This window comes from Coffea eugenioides, chromosome 1 (genome assembly GCF_003713205.1).
Source record: "Coffea eugenioides isolate CCC68of chromosome 1, Ceug_1.0, whole genome shotgun sequence".
In the NCBI taxonomy this organism is placed as follows: domain Eukaryota; kingdom Viridiplantae; phylum Streptophyta; class Magnoliopsida; order Gentianales; family Rubiaceae; genus Coffea; species Coffea eugenioides.
This window is the reverse complement of record NC_040035.1, coordinates 39,553,013-39,570,161: the sequence shown is the minus strand read 5'-3', so window position 1 is coordinate 39,570,161 and position 17,149 is coordinate 39,553,013. Positions and strand designations below refer to the sequence as shown.

The following is a 17,149-nucleotide window of genomic DNA, read 5'->3' as shown; positions in this document are numbered from 1 at the left end:
GGTTGCTCGTATCTAAGATATGAATCTAGTAATTTTGAAGCGATGCTTCAAAACTTAACCCATTTAAGAGAGTTGTCGCTTTCATCAGTGAACATCTCATCCGAGTTAAGGGTGAATTTTTTTTCATCTTTGACATATCTAGATCTCTCATATACTGGAATAACAGGTAATCTACCAGCTAATGTATTTCATCTATCGAATATGAAAGTTCTCTCGTTAGGTGGCTATGAGAATCTTACTGTTAGTTTATCAAAATTAAACTGCAGCATTTTTTATTCTATGAGGCAGTTGGACTTATCGACGACAAGTTTCTCTGCTGCACTACCAGATTCAATTGGGTGCATAAGGTCCTTAAATTATTTGCATCTAGGAACTTGTCAAATTTCTGGTGTCGTTCCTAAATCAATTGGCAACCTTACACAACTTACTGAATTATCTCTAGAAGACAACTATCTTCTAGGGGAAATTCCAGATAAATTTTCCAGTTCACAGAAGCTAAGTAGACTATCACTTGGTCACAATTTATTGGCCGGAAAATTTCTAAACTCACTTCTCAACTTTACACATCTTGGCTTTTTAGATCTCTCTAGTAATCAACTAAGCGGTTCAATTTCTCCATCAATTTTTACTATTCCGACCCTATCTTACCTTGACCTTTCTTCAAACCATTTTGCTGGGGTTGGACAAGATGTATTTGTGGACTTCAATAAGCTTCAAAAGAACCCTCTTCAAAATGAAGCTCCATGGAACACTACAAACAATGTGAGCATTTCCTATCCAGATTTCTGGCACTTGGGATTGTCTTCTTGCCAGATAAAGGAATTTCCAGAGTTACTTAGAAATTCAAAGAGCTTAAAATTTCTGGACCTCTCAAATAACAGGATTCACGGCAAAATTCCAAGCTGGTTCATGTCCAAGACTTGGGATAATTTGCTCTACTTGAATCTTTCGCATAACTTTTTGACTGGTACCATAGACCAACTGCGGTGCAAATATCTGTTGTATCTAGATATGAGTTTCAACTCACTTCAGGGTCAAATGCCATCTTCTATCTGTAACTCAACTTCTCTTTTCATTCTCGATTTGTCATATAACAATTTGGTTTCCCCAATCCCTCAATGCTTGGGAAACTTCAGCCAGAAGCTCTACGTTTTGGATTTGGGAAACAATGGACTTTTTGGCACCATTCCCACCACTTTTTCACAAGCAACTCTTTGAATATTCTTATGCTGAATAACAATCAATTGCAAGGGCCACTGCCACGATCTTTAGCTCATTGTGAAGAACTGGAGCTCCTTCATTTGGGGAACAACAAGATTGATGATAGATTTCACAATTTGGTTGGAATCTCTACCTAATCTACAGGTTCTCATAATCGATTTCACGGAGCAACTGGTAATTTTCAAACTGAAAGCCCATTTCCGCAGCTGAGAATCATCGATGCATCCTGCAATGAGCTCATAGGTGTTCTACCTACAGAACTCTTCAAAAGCTTAGAAGCAATGAGAAGCTTAAGGGATCACCGTGGGGAATATATGTCAGAAACTGGCTATGAGCTTGATTATTACATCCATTCCTTGACTTTAGTAATCAAAGGAACGGAGTATAGTCTTGAAAGAGTCCTGATAGATCGAACAGCCATCGATTTCTCAAACAGCAGATTTGAAGGACGAATTCCAGAAATTATTGGAACCCTTCATTCTCTTCTTATACGTACTCAGTTTCTCTCATAACAATCTAAGTGGTCATATTCCCCGGCCATTAGGGAATTTGAATAAGCTTGAATGTCTAGACCTCTCTTGGAACCAGCTTGAGGGAACTATTCCTGTGGAGCTTCTGAATCTGACATTCCTTGAATTCTTAAACCTTTCAGAAAATCATCTGATTGGACTCATTCCTCGAGGAAGACATTTTGATACATTTGGGAATGATTCATACAGAGGGAACTTGGCCTTGTGTGGATCACCATTGACTAAAGATTGTGGAAATACAGGGGCACCACCACCAGCCTCACCATTCGGATCTGAGCAACAATATGATCCAGAGTTCTTTGATGGATTTGCTTGGAGAGCTGTTGTTCTGGGATATGGTTGCGGATTAGTGCTCGGACTAGCCATGGGAAGTCTCATGTTCTTAACTGAAAAACCAAGATGGTTCATCCAGATTGTTGAAGTCATACAAACTGCGAAAAAGATCGAGGAACGAAATATGTCCACATACGAACTTGAGAACAGCAATGCAATTTACAAAATTGGTGGGCAAAACATACTCTTTCCTGCAGCTGTTGTCTAATAATTTTACTTCCTTTGCATAATTTCCATTCACATAATCAAATATCCTTGGAAATGATAACTTTTTTCTATGGCTAATCACCAGAAAATTTGACTTCTTATGTCCATGCCTCCCAATGGAGGTAATCAGGAAGGATCAGCAGTAAAACTGGCTTTGTTTCAGTTCCAGTTGTATCTGCTATGCACGTTTTAAGGTTCTAATAGTTGCTTCTTTTTATGATTGTCAACTTCCAGGTGCAAAGAGATTCTGATTCCCTGCAACTTTATCTTTTGCTTCATGGTTGAAAATGAAATCAAGAACATGTTCAGAAAATATGAAAAAAGGGGTATATCCCAGTTTGGTTTGCATATTGAAAGTGGTTCGATGAAAATTATGACAATAGTTCTCTTCATTATTCCCCACCTACCAAAGAGGTGATCTTTGAGACTAAAAACTAGGCTAGTGTGCTTTCAAATGCTTTACATTGACTAATCAACTTGCACCTTTGTGGGACTTGAATTGGAACAGCTTTGCACCATTCAAACTTCAATCGTTTACCCCAAGCTGATATGTGTAAACAGAGAGAAAGTAATCCAAGCGACATTTTTTGACTTTCTGGAAAAGAACAAGTCATCCTCAGTCTTTTGCAATAAATGATAGATAAGTGAAGCCTAGTCTTCATCCAAAATTGTCAGAAGTGAAATTCATGGAAGCAACTTGAACAGAACTTATTCTTCACTGGACCTGAAAATTAGAGCACCAGCGACCAGCATAATCTTAATTGGCTTTGGAGTTTCCCCACCAAATGGTACGACAATTTTGAGAAAAGGGAAGGGAGAGTAATATATTTCAAGAGAATGATCTTTTTTCACACTACAATGTGACAAAACAAACTAGGATGAATGGTTTTGTGGAGTAACAAAATGCATCTTTCTGGAACGTTTCTTATAGTTAGCAGGAAGACTTGATTTTAGGATAGAAGCTCACCATATTGCTTGATTTATAAGGTATAATTTTCACCAAATTAGGATCTACTAACAAAATTTATGGTGAAGTTCTTCAAATCACATGATCAATCCACGAGACAAAATCTAATAGCATGAACTAACTCGAAAATAAGGTTGAAATTTCTATTTTAACTACAAAAGACAATTCACATATCCTAGGTAAGGAGTCAAGAATAACCATATAATAAAGCACAAGAATACAACCACAAACTTCAAACAGCAACAAGTAACCATGAAATGGTTCATGATCCAATTAAAACAAGAAAAGCAAGATAGTTAAGTAATCTTAACAGAATGCTTATTGACTTTCTGCATCTCCTTAATCATTTTTTTTCCAATTTTTTGTTTTACAACAAAACAAAAGTGAATTCCAGATTACAGGTTCAAAAGTTCAGATAATACTCATGAACGAAAAGGGCTGAGATGGGTAGGCCACTTTGGCCCCATAGCTGTGACAATTAGTAGACTCGTTGATCCAAAGGCATTTATGGTGGAAATGAATTTAGAACGTTTCTTGGCATTACAAGTCTTTACTCATGAAAGACTTTTCAGAGGAGCTAAGGCCCATTCTAATTAGCCATTACTCATGAAAGGGATGGTTAGATAGGAATTTAGTAACAATGTGATAGAAGCCATCCAAAGAGAACTGGTCCATTTGTGCACAAAGCAAAGTGAGTTTAGGATATATATATATATATATATATGCTACACCAACAATCTGCACATACAAAATTTGATCAAGCAAAATGAGGAATCTAATAGTTTATACACTAGTGCTCCTTTCATTGCAATCTCGAGAAATTACCAGTTTGTCCTCCCTTTCACCTCATTTGTGTCACCATGATGAGGGTCTTGCTCTACTTCAGCTTAAGCAAATGTTTCAAACATCAACAGATGCTTCTGCCTACTGCGAATATGCATATCCAAAGATGATATCATGGAACAAAACTTCTGATTGCTGCACCTGGGATGGGGTAACATGCCATAGAGTTACAGGCCATGTAATTGGCATAGACCTTAATTGCAGCCAACTTCAAGGATCCATCCATGCTAATAGTAGCCTGTTCAATCTTTCTCGCCTCCAAAAGCTTAATCTAGCTTACAACGACTTCAAGAATTCACCAATTTCTCATGGCATTGGTGGCTTGACTAGTTTAACAAACCTCAATCTCTCCAATTCCAATTTCTACGGTCAAATTCCATCCCAAATATCTTTACTGTCAAATTTAGTTTCACTCGATCTCTCCCAAAATCCTATTGAGTTTGAACATCAGGATTTCCAACTGCTTCTTCAAAACATAACTCAGGTTAGAATACTCTCTCTTTCTAACGTTAGTATCTTCTCCGAGTTCCCCAAGAACTTTTCTTCATCTTTGACAATTGTGGATCTGGGTCAAACTCAAGTTTATGGTAAGCTACCAGACCATATTTTCTCTCTAGCAAAATTGCAACAACTCATACTAGATGGAACTCAAGTCACTGGAAGTTTACCGAACTTTAACTGCACTGCTTCATATATGTTGTCATACTTAGATCTTGCTGACACAAATTTTTCTGGGGAACTTCCCAACACATTTGGCTGCTTGAAGTTCTTGAACAGCATGTTGCTCGATGGATGTCAGTTCACTGGTCGCCTTCCTGAGTCAATTGGAAACCTTTCTCAGCTCACTACAATGTCTCTGACTCATAACAGTTTCAGTGGGCCTCTTCCATCGGTGATCTCAAATCTTGTCCAACTGGAAGTTTTAGACCTTACAGGCAACCAAGTGCAAGGCCAAATACCAGATTGTTTCACAAATCTCCAAAAACTAACTCAATTGTCATTGCCAGACAACCGTTTGGTTGGCCCTTTCCCATTCACCATTGCGAACCTTACCAATCTCCAGACACTGGATCTACGATCCAATTCGATAACTGGTCCTCTTCCATCAAACGTGAGTGGCCTTCAGGGATTGTCTTTTCTATATCTTTCAAACAACTCGCTCCATGGCACAGCACCGACATGGTTATTTAGCCTGCAGTTACTCACAACTTTGCTTCTCAAAAACAATCTCCTAACAGGACAAATCGAAGAGCTCAATGGAATGTCACTGATGAAAATTGATTTGAGTAATAACCAATTATATGGTCAAATTCCTAAATCAATTTCAACACTCCCATTTTTAGGTTTCCTTGACCTCTCATCAAATAATTTGAGTGGCGTGCTTGAACTATCCAGTGATAGTCTTGAGTACCTTGTTCTCTCTAATAATCGAATATCATGGAGCACCAGCGGGAATGTCAGCAACTCTTTACCAAACCTTCATCGTTTGGAGCTATCTTCTTGCGAGATGAAGGCTTTTCCAGAATTTCTCAGAAGCTCAAAGAAGTTAGAAGTTCTACAGCTCGCTGGCAATAAGATTCAAGGTCAGATTCCCAGCTGGGTGACATCCATGCCTTGGGATTCACTTCTGTATCTAAATCTATCTTACAACCACCTTTCTGGGATGGATGCATTACCTTGGAAGAATCTAAGGGTTCTAGATGTTCGATTCAACCAAATCCAAGGACAATTGCCTCTTTTCATTTGCAATTTGAAAGCTCTAGCAATTCTTGATTTGTCAAGGAACAAATTTACTGGTGCAATTCCTCGGTGTTTTGGGAACTTTTCTAGTCAACTTGTGGTCTTGAATTTGGAAGGAAATCGCCTGCAAAGGACCATTAATTCAATGGTATTTGCAAAAGATAGCAGATTGAGGTATCTTGGTCTGAATACAAATTTCTTGGAAGGGCCGCTGCCAGAAACTTTGGCCAACTGCAAGTACTTAGAAGTCCTTGATGTGGGGAACAACCGTCTGAAAGATATATTTCCAGCATGGTTACAAAATCTTACGGAGCTCCAAGTTCTTGTGTTGAGTTATAACAGATTCTTTGGACCCATTAGCATTTTCAAGGCTAAGAGCCCATTCCAAAAGTTGCAAATCTTCGCCCTCTCTTGCAATGAGTTCAGTGGTGTTCTATCTACAGAACTTTTGGAAAGCTTCAGGGCCATGATGAGCTTACAAAGCAACAAATCAGAATCTAAATACTTGCATGCAACCGGCAATACGACAAATTATCCATACTCTGTCAACATGACATCCAAAGGCTATGAGATTGAGTTCACCAAAATCATTAGAACTCTCACAACCATTGATCTGTCGAGCAACATGTTTCATGGGAGGATCCCAGATGTCATTGGAAATCTCTACTCCCTCAAGTTGTTGAACTTATCCAACAATAACTTTTCTGGCCACATTCCACCAGCTATTGGGAACCTGAAATTTCTTGAAACATTAGACCTTTCAAGAAACCAAATTGGAGGAGAGATTCCAATGCAGCTAACGAATCTCACATCTCTTGAAGTCCTAAACTTATCATGCAATCATCTTATTGGGCGCATTCCTCAAGGCAATCAATTGCGCACACTTGGTGAAGATTCATACAGCGGAAACTCAGGATTATGTGGATTCCCACTAACAAAAAGCTGTGAAGAAATGCATGTGCCACAAGCGCCCCCAGATGAGGCATTGGAACAAGGCGAGGATTCGAGTTTCATGGGTGGATTTACCTGGAAATCAGTGTTCATAGGATATGGTTGTGGACTTGTTCTTGGCATAGCTTCTGGTCTTCTAATGTTTGTTACTGGAAAACCAAGAAGATTGGTAAGATTCATTGAAGAAGAAGCATATAGTAATAGTGTACTCTTGTTTGGAAAGAGAAAAACTGTATAATCAGCTGGAAAAACCAAAAACATGTCACAAGCGCATGGAAGAAGAAACTAAATATCCTGATTAATGAGGTAACTAGAACACACATTCTGTGATTTTATATTGTTTCCTTGTACAACTTTGTTATCTATATCATCAAATGTTTACATTCTTAAGATAAACTATGCTTCTCACAGTTGCCCTATGTATATTCAGTTACTTACTATCTTTGTGCTTAATAAGCTATTATTCATATAGCGGGTCTGGTCTTATATTTGTATAGCTGATATCAAGTTTTTGGAGCATGTCTCATTGCCCCATTATTCAAAAATAACAACTTTAAGATCTCCAGTCTATGAATCAAGATATCACTCAAGGCCATAACCAAAAGGATGACCTCACAGGATCCAAAGCCATTTCTGATAATTAGTGAGACTGATAGTTTATTGTGTTTTCACTGAATTTCTGATTCACTGAATTAGAATAGACAACTTTAAGGTTATGATACCTTTCTTTTTATTATTCTCATTTATTGATTTGATCAATTCATCTAAGCAATCACCATTGTTGTAGTTTAATGCGCTTACCTTTCATTTTTGTAGGTGGAGAAATTTGGGAAAGGGAACTTTTCATTCCACGTTAGATGTCTGAAGTATTTGTGTCAGACCAATTAATCTTTCACGGTTCTTCAAGTGCTGTCTATTGAAAATCTAGAATATCTTTTTTGTACAGCTATAAATTCTATGTATATCCCATGATTTCTGCTCTATTTTAGGATAGAATAATTTACTCCTAATGTATTTTAGGATAGAATAAATTAGCTCCTCATTTCTAGGAGATTACAGATTTCATAAAATTAACAAAAGTCAAATTCCATTTGTATAAATGTTGTACAGAGTCTAGAACAAAATAGAACAATTCAGTTTTCTTTTTGTTCATGGTATCAGAGCTTTTGCTCTTGGGACCTCTTCTTGTCAGCCTTCAAAGCTGAGTGCTTTCTTCTTTTCAAGTCTTTATTGCCAAATGCAATTTCTAGCCTTCATTGCTGATTTTTTTCATTAGGCCTTCATTGCCAATTTTTTTTTTGAAACTTCCAACGTGTATGAAACTGAAACATCAGAAATCAACTCCAATACCAAATCAGAAGAGACCTCAAATATTCCACAAACAGGGGATTTGCAGAATATCCAGGCAGCCTACAGGCTCAACGGAAAAAACTATTTGAAGTGGTCACAATTTGTTCAAACATTTCTCAAAGGAAAGGGCAAAATCAGCCACTTGCTTGGAACTGGACCGAAAAAGGGAGATCCTAAATTCGCTGCTTGGGATGAAGAGGATTCTATGGTCATGTCATGGCTGTGGAACTCCATATTACCTGAAATAAGCGATACTTGCATGTTCCTACCAACAGCTAAAAATATATGGACTACTAGTCGACAGACCTATTCAAAGGCAGGAGATGCTGCCTTAATCTATGAGATCAAAACAAAGATCTCAGCCACTAAACAAGGCAACCTTTCTGTTACTCAATATGCCTATCTTCTGCAAAATTTATGGCAAGAATTGGACCAATATCGGCAGGAACTGAACTCCTTGTTACCTGAAATAAGCGATACTTGCATGTTCCTACCAACAGTTAAAGATATATGGACTACTATTTGATAAACCTATTCAAAGGCAGGAGATGCTGCCCTAATCTATGAGATCAAAACAAAAATCTCAGCCACTAAACAAGGCAACCTTTCTGTTACTCAATATGCCAATCTTCTGCAAAATCTATGGCAGGAACTGGACCAATATCAATGTGTTCAGATCTTGTATAGTGAAGATGCAGCCACCTTGAAAAACTTTATCGAAAAGGATAGAGTTTATGACTTCCTTGCAGGTCTGAATGTGGAATTTGATCAAGTCAGAGTCTTGATATTGGGGAAGGAAAGATTATCATCTCTGAATGAGAGAATATCATTGATTCGAGTTGAAGAGAATAGGCGAGAAGTAATGTTGGAGCCTAAAACATTAGAAGGCTCGGCAATGATTTCTACAAAGTCAAACAATAAGGAAGCAAAGATAGGTAGTGGACGTACAGAGTCAAATAAAGACACAATTTGGTGCACATACTGCAAAAAATCATGCCATACGCGAGATGATTGCTTCAAACTCCATGGGAAGAAACAAGTCTTTAGTCGGAAAGGAGGATTCAAAGGAGGAAAAGCCCACTTAACTGATGGAGAAGACCAAACACAAGAAAAATCCAACCAGGCTGGCATAGGAGAATTTAAGAAAGAAGAAATCGAAAACCTAAGAAACCTCCTAAATTCCCTTGAAAAGTCCTCTAGTAGGTGTTCATTGGCTCAATCAGGTAAGTACTCTAACTCTTATGTTTTAAGTGCCTCAAGCATGTCTTCTCTAGGCTCTTGGGTCATCGACTCAAGAGTTACTGACTATATGACTGATAGCCCAATCAAATTTAGAACATACAACCCATGTCCTGAAAATAGAAAAATTACTATTGCGGATGGATCTCCTATAACTGTTGCAGGCCAAGGGACAGTAAATCTATCAAATTCTTTGTCCCTAAATAATGTGTTGTACGTCCCAAAATTGTTCTCCAATCTCATATCCATCCATCAAATTACCAAAGATCTTCTATTCTACTCACTGTGTTTTTCAGGATTTAGTTACGGGGAGGACGATTGGACTTGCTAAGGTGAATGATGGGCTTTATTACCTTGAGGAAATGAGTGGCAACAAGAAGAACAATAATCAGTTATCCCTCACCTGCTCCTCAAATAATAAATCTGAAATTTGGGTTCATCATTTCCGTCTTGGTCATCCATCTTTTATTTTACTTAAAAATATGTTTCCTTCACTTTTTAAGAATAAAGATGTTATTAGTTTTCATTGTGATACATATGAAATTGCTAAACATCATAGACTATCATTTTCATTGAGTAATACAAGATCTACTAGACCTTTCTCTTTGATACATACTGATATTTGGGGGCCTTGTAGAGTTTCTAGTATTTCTGGAGCAAAATGGTTTGTCACATTCATTGATGATTGTACTAGAACTGCTTGGTTATTTCTTATGAAAGAAGAATCAGAAGTAAGCAGTATTTTTCCAATGTTTCATAAAATAATTTGTACACAATTTGGAAGTTTGATTAAAAGAGTAAGATTTGACAATCCAACAGACTATTTTAATCAAATTCTCTCATCTTTTTTTCAAAAAAAGGTATAATACATGAGTCATCCTGTATAGACACACCCCAACAAAATGGGATTGCAGAACGGAAAAATAGACATTTACTCAATGTGACTCGAGCAATTTTGTTTCAACATAAAATTCCAAAAACCTTTTGTGGGGATGCTATTTTAACTGCTGCACATTTGATAAATAGAGTACCTTTCAAAGTGCTAAATAATCAGAGTCCCATTGCTGCTCTTTCCATTTTTTACCCTGATTTTAATGTCTCTTGCACATTGTCACCAAAAGTGTTTGGTTATGTTGCTTTTGTACATGTTCATGCACACCAAAGAGGAAAACTTGATCCAAGAGCTTTAAAATGTATTTTTGTGGGATACTCAAACACAAAGAAAGGATACAAGTGTTATCATCCACCTTCAAAAAAAATTTTACCTCTATGGATGTCACATTTGTTGAAAATGAATCTTACTCTCAAAGTAACAATCCTCATCTCCAGGGGGAGAGTTCTTGGAAAGATAAGAAATTTTTCCTTAATTTTCAAAGTCCTACACTAAACTTGAAATCTTTCAAACCTGACCCTACACCAAATTCCAAAGGAGAACATGTTAGCAGTGAATCTGAACCTGAATTTGAAGTTGAACATGCCAGTAAAGAAATTGAACCTGATCTTGGAGCTGAGAGAAAAACTGGTTTAAATCCACCTACACCACTCAAGGTCTACTCAAGGAAAAAAGTTCAAATTTCTGAACTTGTGCAAATCCAAGAATCTGAACCACAATCAGGTATTGAAAATTCTGTTCCTTTGTGTGTTCAATCTGACTCTGCTCCTTGTGAATTTAATAATTTAGACCTGCCTATTGCTGTTCAAAAAGGAACACGAGAACGCACTAAGCATCCAATCTCAAATTTCGTGTCTTTCCATAGACTCTCTCCACAACATAAAACTTTTCTTACTACCATCAACTCCATTTCAATCCCACAAACACTACAAGAGACACTTAGAAATAAGAACTGGTTACAAGTTATGAAAGAGGTGATGAATGTCCTAGAGAGAAATAAGATTTGAAAAATTGTAAATCTGCCTAAAGGAAAGAAAACAATGGGGTGTAAATGGGTGTTTACTTTGAAATATAGAACTAATGGTTTATTAGAAAGGCATAAAGCTCGGTTGGTTGCAAAAGAATATACACAGACATATGGGATAGATTACCAAGAGACCTTTGCACCCGTTGCAAAAATGAATACTGTGCATGTTCTTTTGTCTTTAACCACTAACTTTGGTTGGTGTTTACAGCAATTTGATGTTAAGAATGCGTTCTTACATGGGGATTTAGAAGAAGAGGTGTACATGGAACCTCCACCGGGTTTCAATGAAATGTCTTTTGAAAAGAAAATGTGCAGGTTAAAGAAAGCTTTATATGGATTAAAACAATCGCCAAGGGTTTGGTTCGGAAGATTTACTAAAGTGATGCTAGTAATGCAATACAAACAAAGTCAAGAAGATCATACCTTGTTCATAAAACATTCAAAAGGAGATGTTACAGCTCTACTTGTATATGTAGATGACATCATCATCATCGGAAATGATCCAATCGAAAGAGAAACACTCAAAAAGTACTTAGCAAAGGAGTTTGAAATTAAAGAACTAGGGAGGCTGAAGTATTTTTTAGGCATTGAGGTGGCATACTCAAGTAAAGGCATCTTTGTTTCCCAACAAAAGTATGTCTTAGACTTGCTTAAAGAAACAGGCAATTTTGGATGCAAGGCAGCAAACACACCCATTGAGCATAACTTGATATTGAATGAAGAGAAGGATGATAGCATAGTAGATAAGGAAAGATATCAGCCATTGGTTGGGAAACTGATATACTTGTCCCATACAAGGCCGAACATAGCATTTGCCGTAAGTGTAGTAAGCCAATTTATGCATGATCCAAGAGAGAAACAGTTGCAGGCTGTCAACAGAATTCTATCCTACCTCAAAGGGACACCGAGTAGAGGAATTTTGTTCAAGAAAAATGAAGGATTGCTCATAGAGGCATATACTGATGTTGATTATGCAGGTTCTGTTGTAGATCGTAGATCAACTTTAGGATATTGTACATTTCTTGATGGGAACCTAGTGACATGGAGGAGTAAGAAGCAATCGGTTGTTGCAAGATCAAATGCTGAAACAGAGTTTAGAGCTATGGCTCATGGAGTTTGTGAATTGCTATGACTCAAAATAATACTTGATGACCTTAAAATCAAGTGGGAAGGACCTATGAAACTCTATTGAGACAACAAGTCTGCCATCAACATTGCACACAATCCAGTGCAACATGATCGCACAAAGCACATCAAAGTAGATAGACATGTTATTAAAGAAAAGCTGGACAGCGGCATGATTTGCACTCCATATGTAACATCAAATAATCAATTGGCAAATGTGTTAACTAAGGGAATGCCAACTTCCAACTTTGAAGACATTACATGCAAGATGGGAATGGAAAATATCTATTCACCATCTTGAGGGGGAGTGTTGAAAATCTAGAATATCTTTTTTGTACAGCTATAAATTCTATGTATATCCCATGATTTCTGATCTATTTTAGGATAGAATAATTTACTCCTAATGTATTTTAGGATAGAATAAATTAGCTCCTAATTTTTAGGAGATTACAGATTTCATTGAATTGACAAAAATCAAATTCCATTTGTATAAATATTGTACAGAGCCTAGAACAAAATAAAACAATTCAGTTTTCTTTTTGTTCACTATCAATTACTAAACTCATAGAAATCTAAATCCGCTTCAAAATTTCTCATTTTATGTCCTTTGTTCTTTTCATGTGTGAATCTTAGTGTGGTTTTGTAACACTTTGTAGAAGCTCAACGATTGATTACTAGATTCAGGTATCTAAAAGATAGTCTCCATAATTATATGATTTAGGAAACCCAAACTAATGGTGAAAATAATAATTACATTTTTTCAGAAGCTCCTAAAGGTAGGAACTAATATTGAAATTCACCTTTATGAGACGGTACAGAAGCTATACATTGGTACATCCCAAAATTATTCAGAAAATGATCCATCTTTGTGTCAAAGTTCATTAAGGGTATACAAGAAGGTCCAACCACAAGCTAAACATTAGTTTTACTAGAACTAATTTTTATTAAACTTCAAAACATAAGCTAAATTATTTGACAACAAAATAGCAATGAATTGAGAACATAGGATTTTGTGATTCAACAAAAAAAGAGGAAACTAAGGATTATGTGGATTTGCACAAGTACATGTAACTTGATGTTACTGTTGGATCTTTTAATTGGAACGAAGAATAAAGGATGGCTTACCTAATTAAATTTACCACTACCAGGTCAACCTTCTTGTAGTTTCAGCATTGTTTTCTCAATAACTCACAGCTTCCCCATGGATTTTCTGCATTCAAATAATTTTGTCCTCAGCGTCAGAGAGAAGTCATAGACAAGTAATTTGATTGTTAAGAAACCAACATGTAAGGCCATTCAATTAACTTCTTAATCATGTAACTCACCTTTGTGCACAGAAATATGAGACTCTAAAAGACAAACCTTGAAATAGCATTTCTCCATTCACATTTAGTTTGATTTTATGATCTAAAGTAACTGCTGGTGTACTTGCGACACAAAATGAGAAGACTAACGTGCTTTGTGCGTCAGTTGAATGAAGCTAAAGGAAAGCACCAACAGAGTGCCCTGCGTCTGATGAACAAAAGCCACATATGGCAACACGATGAACATCTCGAGCTCCACGACAAACCTAGTTGCAAAGTTACCCATTAAGGAACATAAAAACGAAAGTTGAAAACTCTCTGATCGAACATCTTTAAAACCAACAGAACAAACTTCCAGAAGCAGCAAGTCATTCTGATTCTTGTGCAATCTTTTATCAATCCCACAAGGGTGGAACAAAACCTAGAAGCGGATTCAATTAATAACTCTATGAGTGACAAATTGTCATCAAAAGATTTAAGCTCTGAGGGAAACAACTACAACCAAAATTTTACTTGTGGTATACATCTAAATGAAAGCAATTTCAAAGTTTGAGCAGCTAAAAACATCAGCAAGAATGATGATTGCTACCCATAAAAGGAAAAATAAAAAAAAGGATCAGATCAGCAGCTCTACTCAGCCACCACTCAAACTGATTGCAACATAGCTAGAACATGTTGACACTCTGCCTAATCTAATTAACAAGAAACTGGCATGTCATACAAATGCACTTCTGGACACGCAATTGCGAGAAACTGGCATGTCATATAGATGCACCTCTGGAGGCGCAATTGATAAAAATTTCTGCTGACATGGCAACAAAATGTTGATCTCAGCATCCTGGCAGTATACTTCATGGATGGAATAGTTGGAAAATTGTATTCAGAAAGTCATGGAGCCTGATGTTTCCAAGTCACTCTCTTCACTCCCAGCAAGTTTAATAGATCCGCCAAAAAGAGCCATCTTCTCTGACAAATTACGAAGAGCATCCTGCCTATTAGCCAATTCCATAAGCACCTTAATCCTCCTAAATGAAACATTACTTGGTTTTTGCCCTTTCTCCACCATCTGCAAGAAAGACCTCTCAGCCTCATCCAACTTCCCCATGTCACAAAGCAAATCAAACAAAACGTCAGAGACCAATATATAAGAGCCAAACCCCATCTCCACCATATCATTCCATAGCTCAAGTGCCATTTCAACCTTCTCGTGCCTTCTCAACAACCTGATCAAAAACATACAAGATTGAGTGTTTGGTAGACACCCTGTTTCCCTCATTCTCAGGTACAAGTTCCATGAACTTATCAAATCATTCCACCAATAAAATGTCCTCAACAAAATATTATAAGTAGTTGCATTTGGGCTCAACCCCTTCTTTACCATCTCATTCATCAAACCGTAGGCATCCCCAATCCTCTTTGCAATACAGAAATTTCTAATAGCAGCATTGTAAGCTGCGACATCAGGATAGCATCCATACTCTCTCATCTCTTCCAAAACATCCCTTGCCTTATCAGGTTGCCCCACAAGCCCCAAACCACCAATCAAACTCGTATATGTAATCACATCTGGACTAATATCCCTCTCCCTCATCTCCTCCACCACCCTATACACCTTATCGATTTCTCTCGTCTTACAATACACATCCACCAAACAGTTATAAGAAACAATATCAGGTTCAACCCCCATTTCCCTCATCTCCTCAAAAAAGCGCTCGGCCTCATCAGTTGACTTCCAACCAGACAACAATATATTAAAAGTCTGCAAATTCGGCCTAAACTCATGCTTCAAGTTATGATACACATTCCTGGCATCACTCATACTCTTCTCTTGACACAATGTCCTAAACAGTGCATTGTAACAACTAGTATCAAACTCCAAAACAAGCCTTCGAAACCGCTTAAACGAAATCACAGTCTGCTTAACTGAACAAACCTTAGCAATCCTAGCTAAGACAACTTGAACAGTTCTTGAAGTGATCGAAGATTGATCCTTTTTCTTCGCTTCCACCAAAACCTCCCAAATATTATCAAATTTTCTGCTCCTACCCAAAACATACAGCATTGTATCCAAAGAAAATGCAGAATGCAAAAACCCCTTTTTCCTAGATGTAAACTTAAAGAATTCCAAAGCCTGTAATGGATTAGAATGAGAAAATCTAACCCTTTTCAGAACCTTATCAATTAAGTCATTTGAGAAAGCGATTGAAGCTGCTGCTGATCTCAGTGACTGTCTGAGTTCAACTGAGGTTCTTGAACTTGTTAGTATCCGAAAAACAGTCTCAACATCGTCGTTTACAGCAGGGGAGGAAGAAGTAAAAGGCGGGATTTTTTCAATTTGGGGAATGGAACTAAAGAAAAGAAGAGAATTTAAACAGGCATACCTTACTGTTGCCGTTGATGATGTACAAGAGTGAAGAAAAATGGGATTTCTGATAAAAAGATGGAGCATTTTTTTTGGGATGAAATCTGAATGAAGACAAGAACCAAATATTCAGACTCTATGCTACTGCTGCTCCTGCAGGTTTTCCCTCAAGTTTTCGAATGCATGAAAATTTTGGGATTTTTGTGATTTTGGGGTCATTTGTTATGCTGTGGTTTTGCCGCAAAGCGATTCTTCCAGCTGAATTGAAGTGAAAGAATCGCTTCAGGGATGCACCTCAGTATTCTTTTGTTTTCCTCTTTTTTGCCTTTTTTTCCATCGGCGAAATAAAAAGAGAAAAAAAAAAGTAGGCTAATACCATAAAAATGACCATGGTTTTAGAACAGTCAGATCCAATTACTTTCAAAGGTCAAATTAGCACTTACTCTTGTTAGGCTGGTTCTAGTTTCGATTTCAGTTTCTATCATTTTCAATTTTAGTATTTTTCTAGGTATAGTTTTCAGATTTTCTAGTACATTTAATTACTTATGATTATAAAATTAATTTTAAGAAAATATAGTAATGAATTTAGAGTAACGAGAAACTAAAGAAAATGAATGTAAAAAAAAAATAAGGCTTTTATTCTATTATTAGATAACAAGGAAGAGAAAGATGATAAAAAAGTTTATGAAAAACATACCTCATATTTGTTGAATGTTTTAAATAAAACAAAAAATACATAATTTTTTAACAAACTCGAAAAAAGAAAAAGAGAAAAATATCTCAATTTTCTCACTAACTTGCGCCATTTTAAAACTAGCTTAATGTTGCTGAACTTTCATTGAACTTCATCCAAAACCTTCAACCATGGTTCCAACCCCGATTTCAATTTTTCAAATTAGTTATAATTCTATTTTAACAAATTGTTGATTCAATTCCGATTTGATTCCAATTTGAACCTGAACTTATGGCCATGGTTATTACTATTACGACCCAAATAGTGAAAACTTGGGTTTTTTTTTTTTTTTATGGAAATGGCACAACTTTGGTGCGAAAGGTAG

General features: G+C 36.8%; 3 protein-coding genes across 3 annotated transcripts; 2 read left to right on the top strand and 1 right to left on the bottom strand.

Annotated features, from left to right (window-relative positions):
• Positions 1-201: 201 nt before the first annotated feature.
• LOC113772369 (receptor-like protein Cf-9 homolog) lies at positions 202-2,292 on the top strand. Its single transcript, XM_027316965.1, has 3 exons — positions 202-1,054; positions 1,366-1,713; positions 1,874-2,292. Exons 1-3 carry the CDS (start codon positions 202-204, stop codon positions 2,290-2,292), a joined length of 1,620 nt encoding a protein of 539 aa, XP_027172766.1.
• A 1,703-nt stretch (positions 2,293-3,995) lies between these two features.
• On the top strand, positions 3,996-7,955 carry LOC113766568 (receptor-like protein 53). The gene is made up of 2 exons (XM_027310773.1): positions 3,996-7,098; positions 7,609-7,955. The coding sequence occupies exon 1, from the start codon at positions 4,025-4,027 to the stop codon at positions 7,028-7,030; it is 3,006 nt and encodes a 1,001-aa protein (XP_027166574.1). The 5' UTR covers positions 3,996-4,024; the 3' UTR covers positions 7,031-7,098; positions 7,609-7,955.
• Positions 7,956-14,189: 6,234 nt separating this feature from the next.
• LOC113777659 (putative pentatricopeptide repeat-containing protein At1g02420) lies at positions 14,190-16,362 on the bottom strand. Its single transcript, XM_027322820.1, has one exon. The coding sequence runs from the start codon at positions 16,176-16,178 to the stop codon at positions 14,610-14,612; it is 1,569 nt and encodes a 522-aa protein (XP_027178621.1). The 5' UTR covers positions 16,179-16,362; the 3' UTR covers positions 14,190-14,609.
• Between the last annotated feature and the right edge of the window lie 787 nt (positions 16,363-17,149).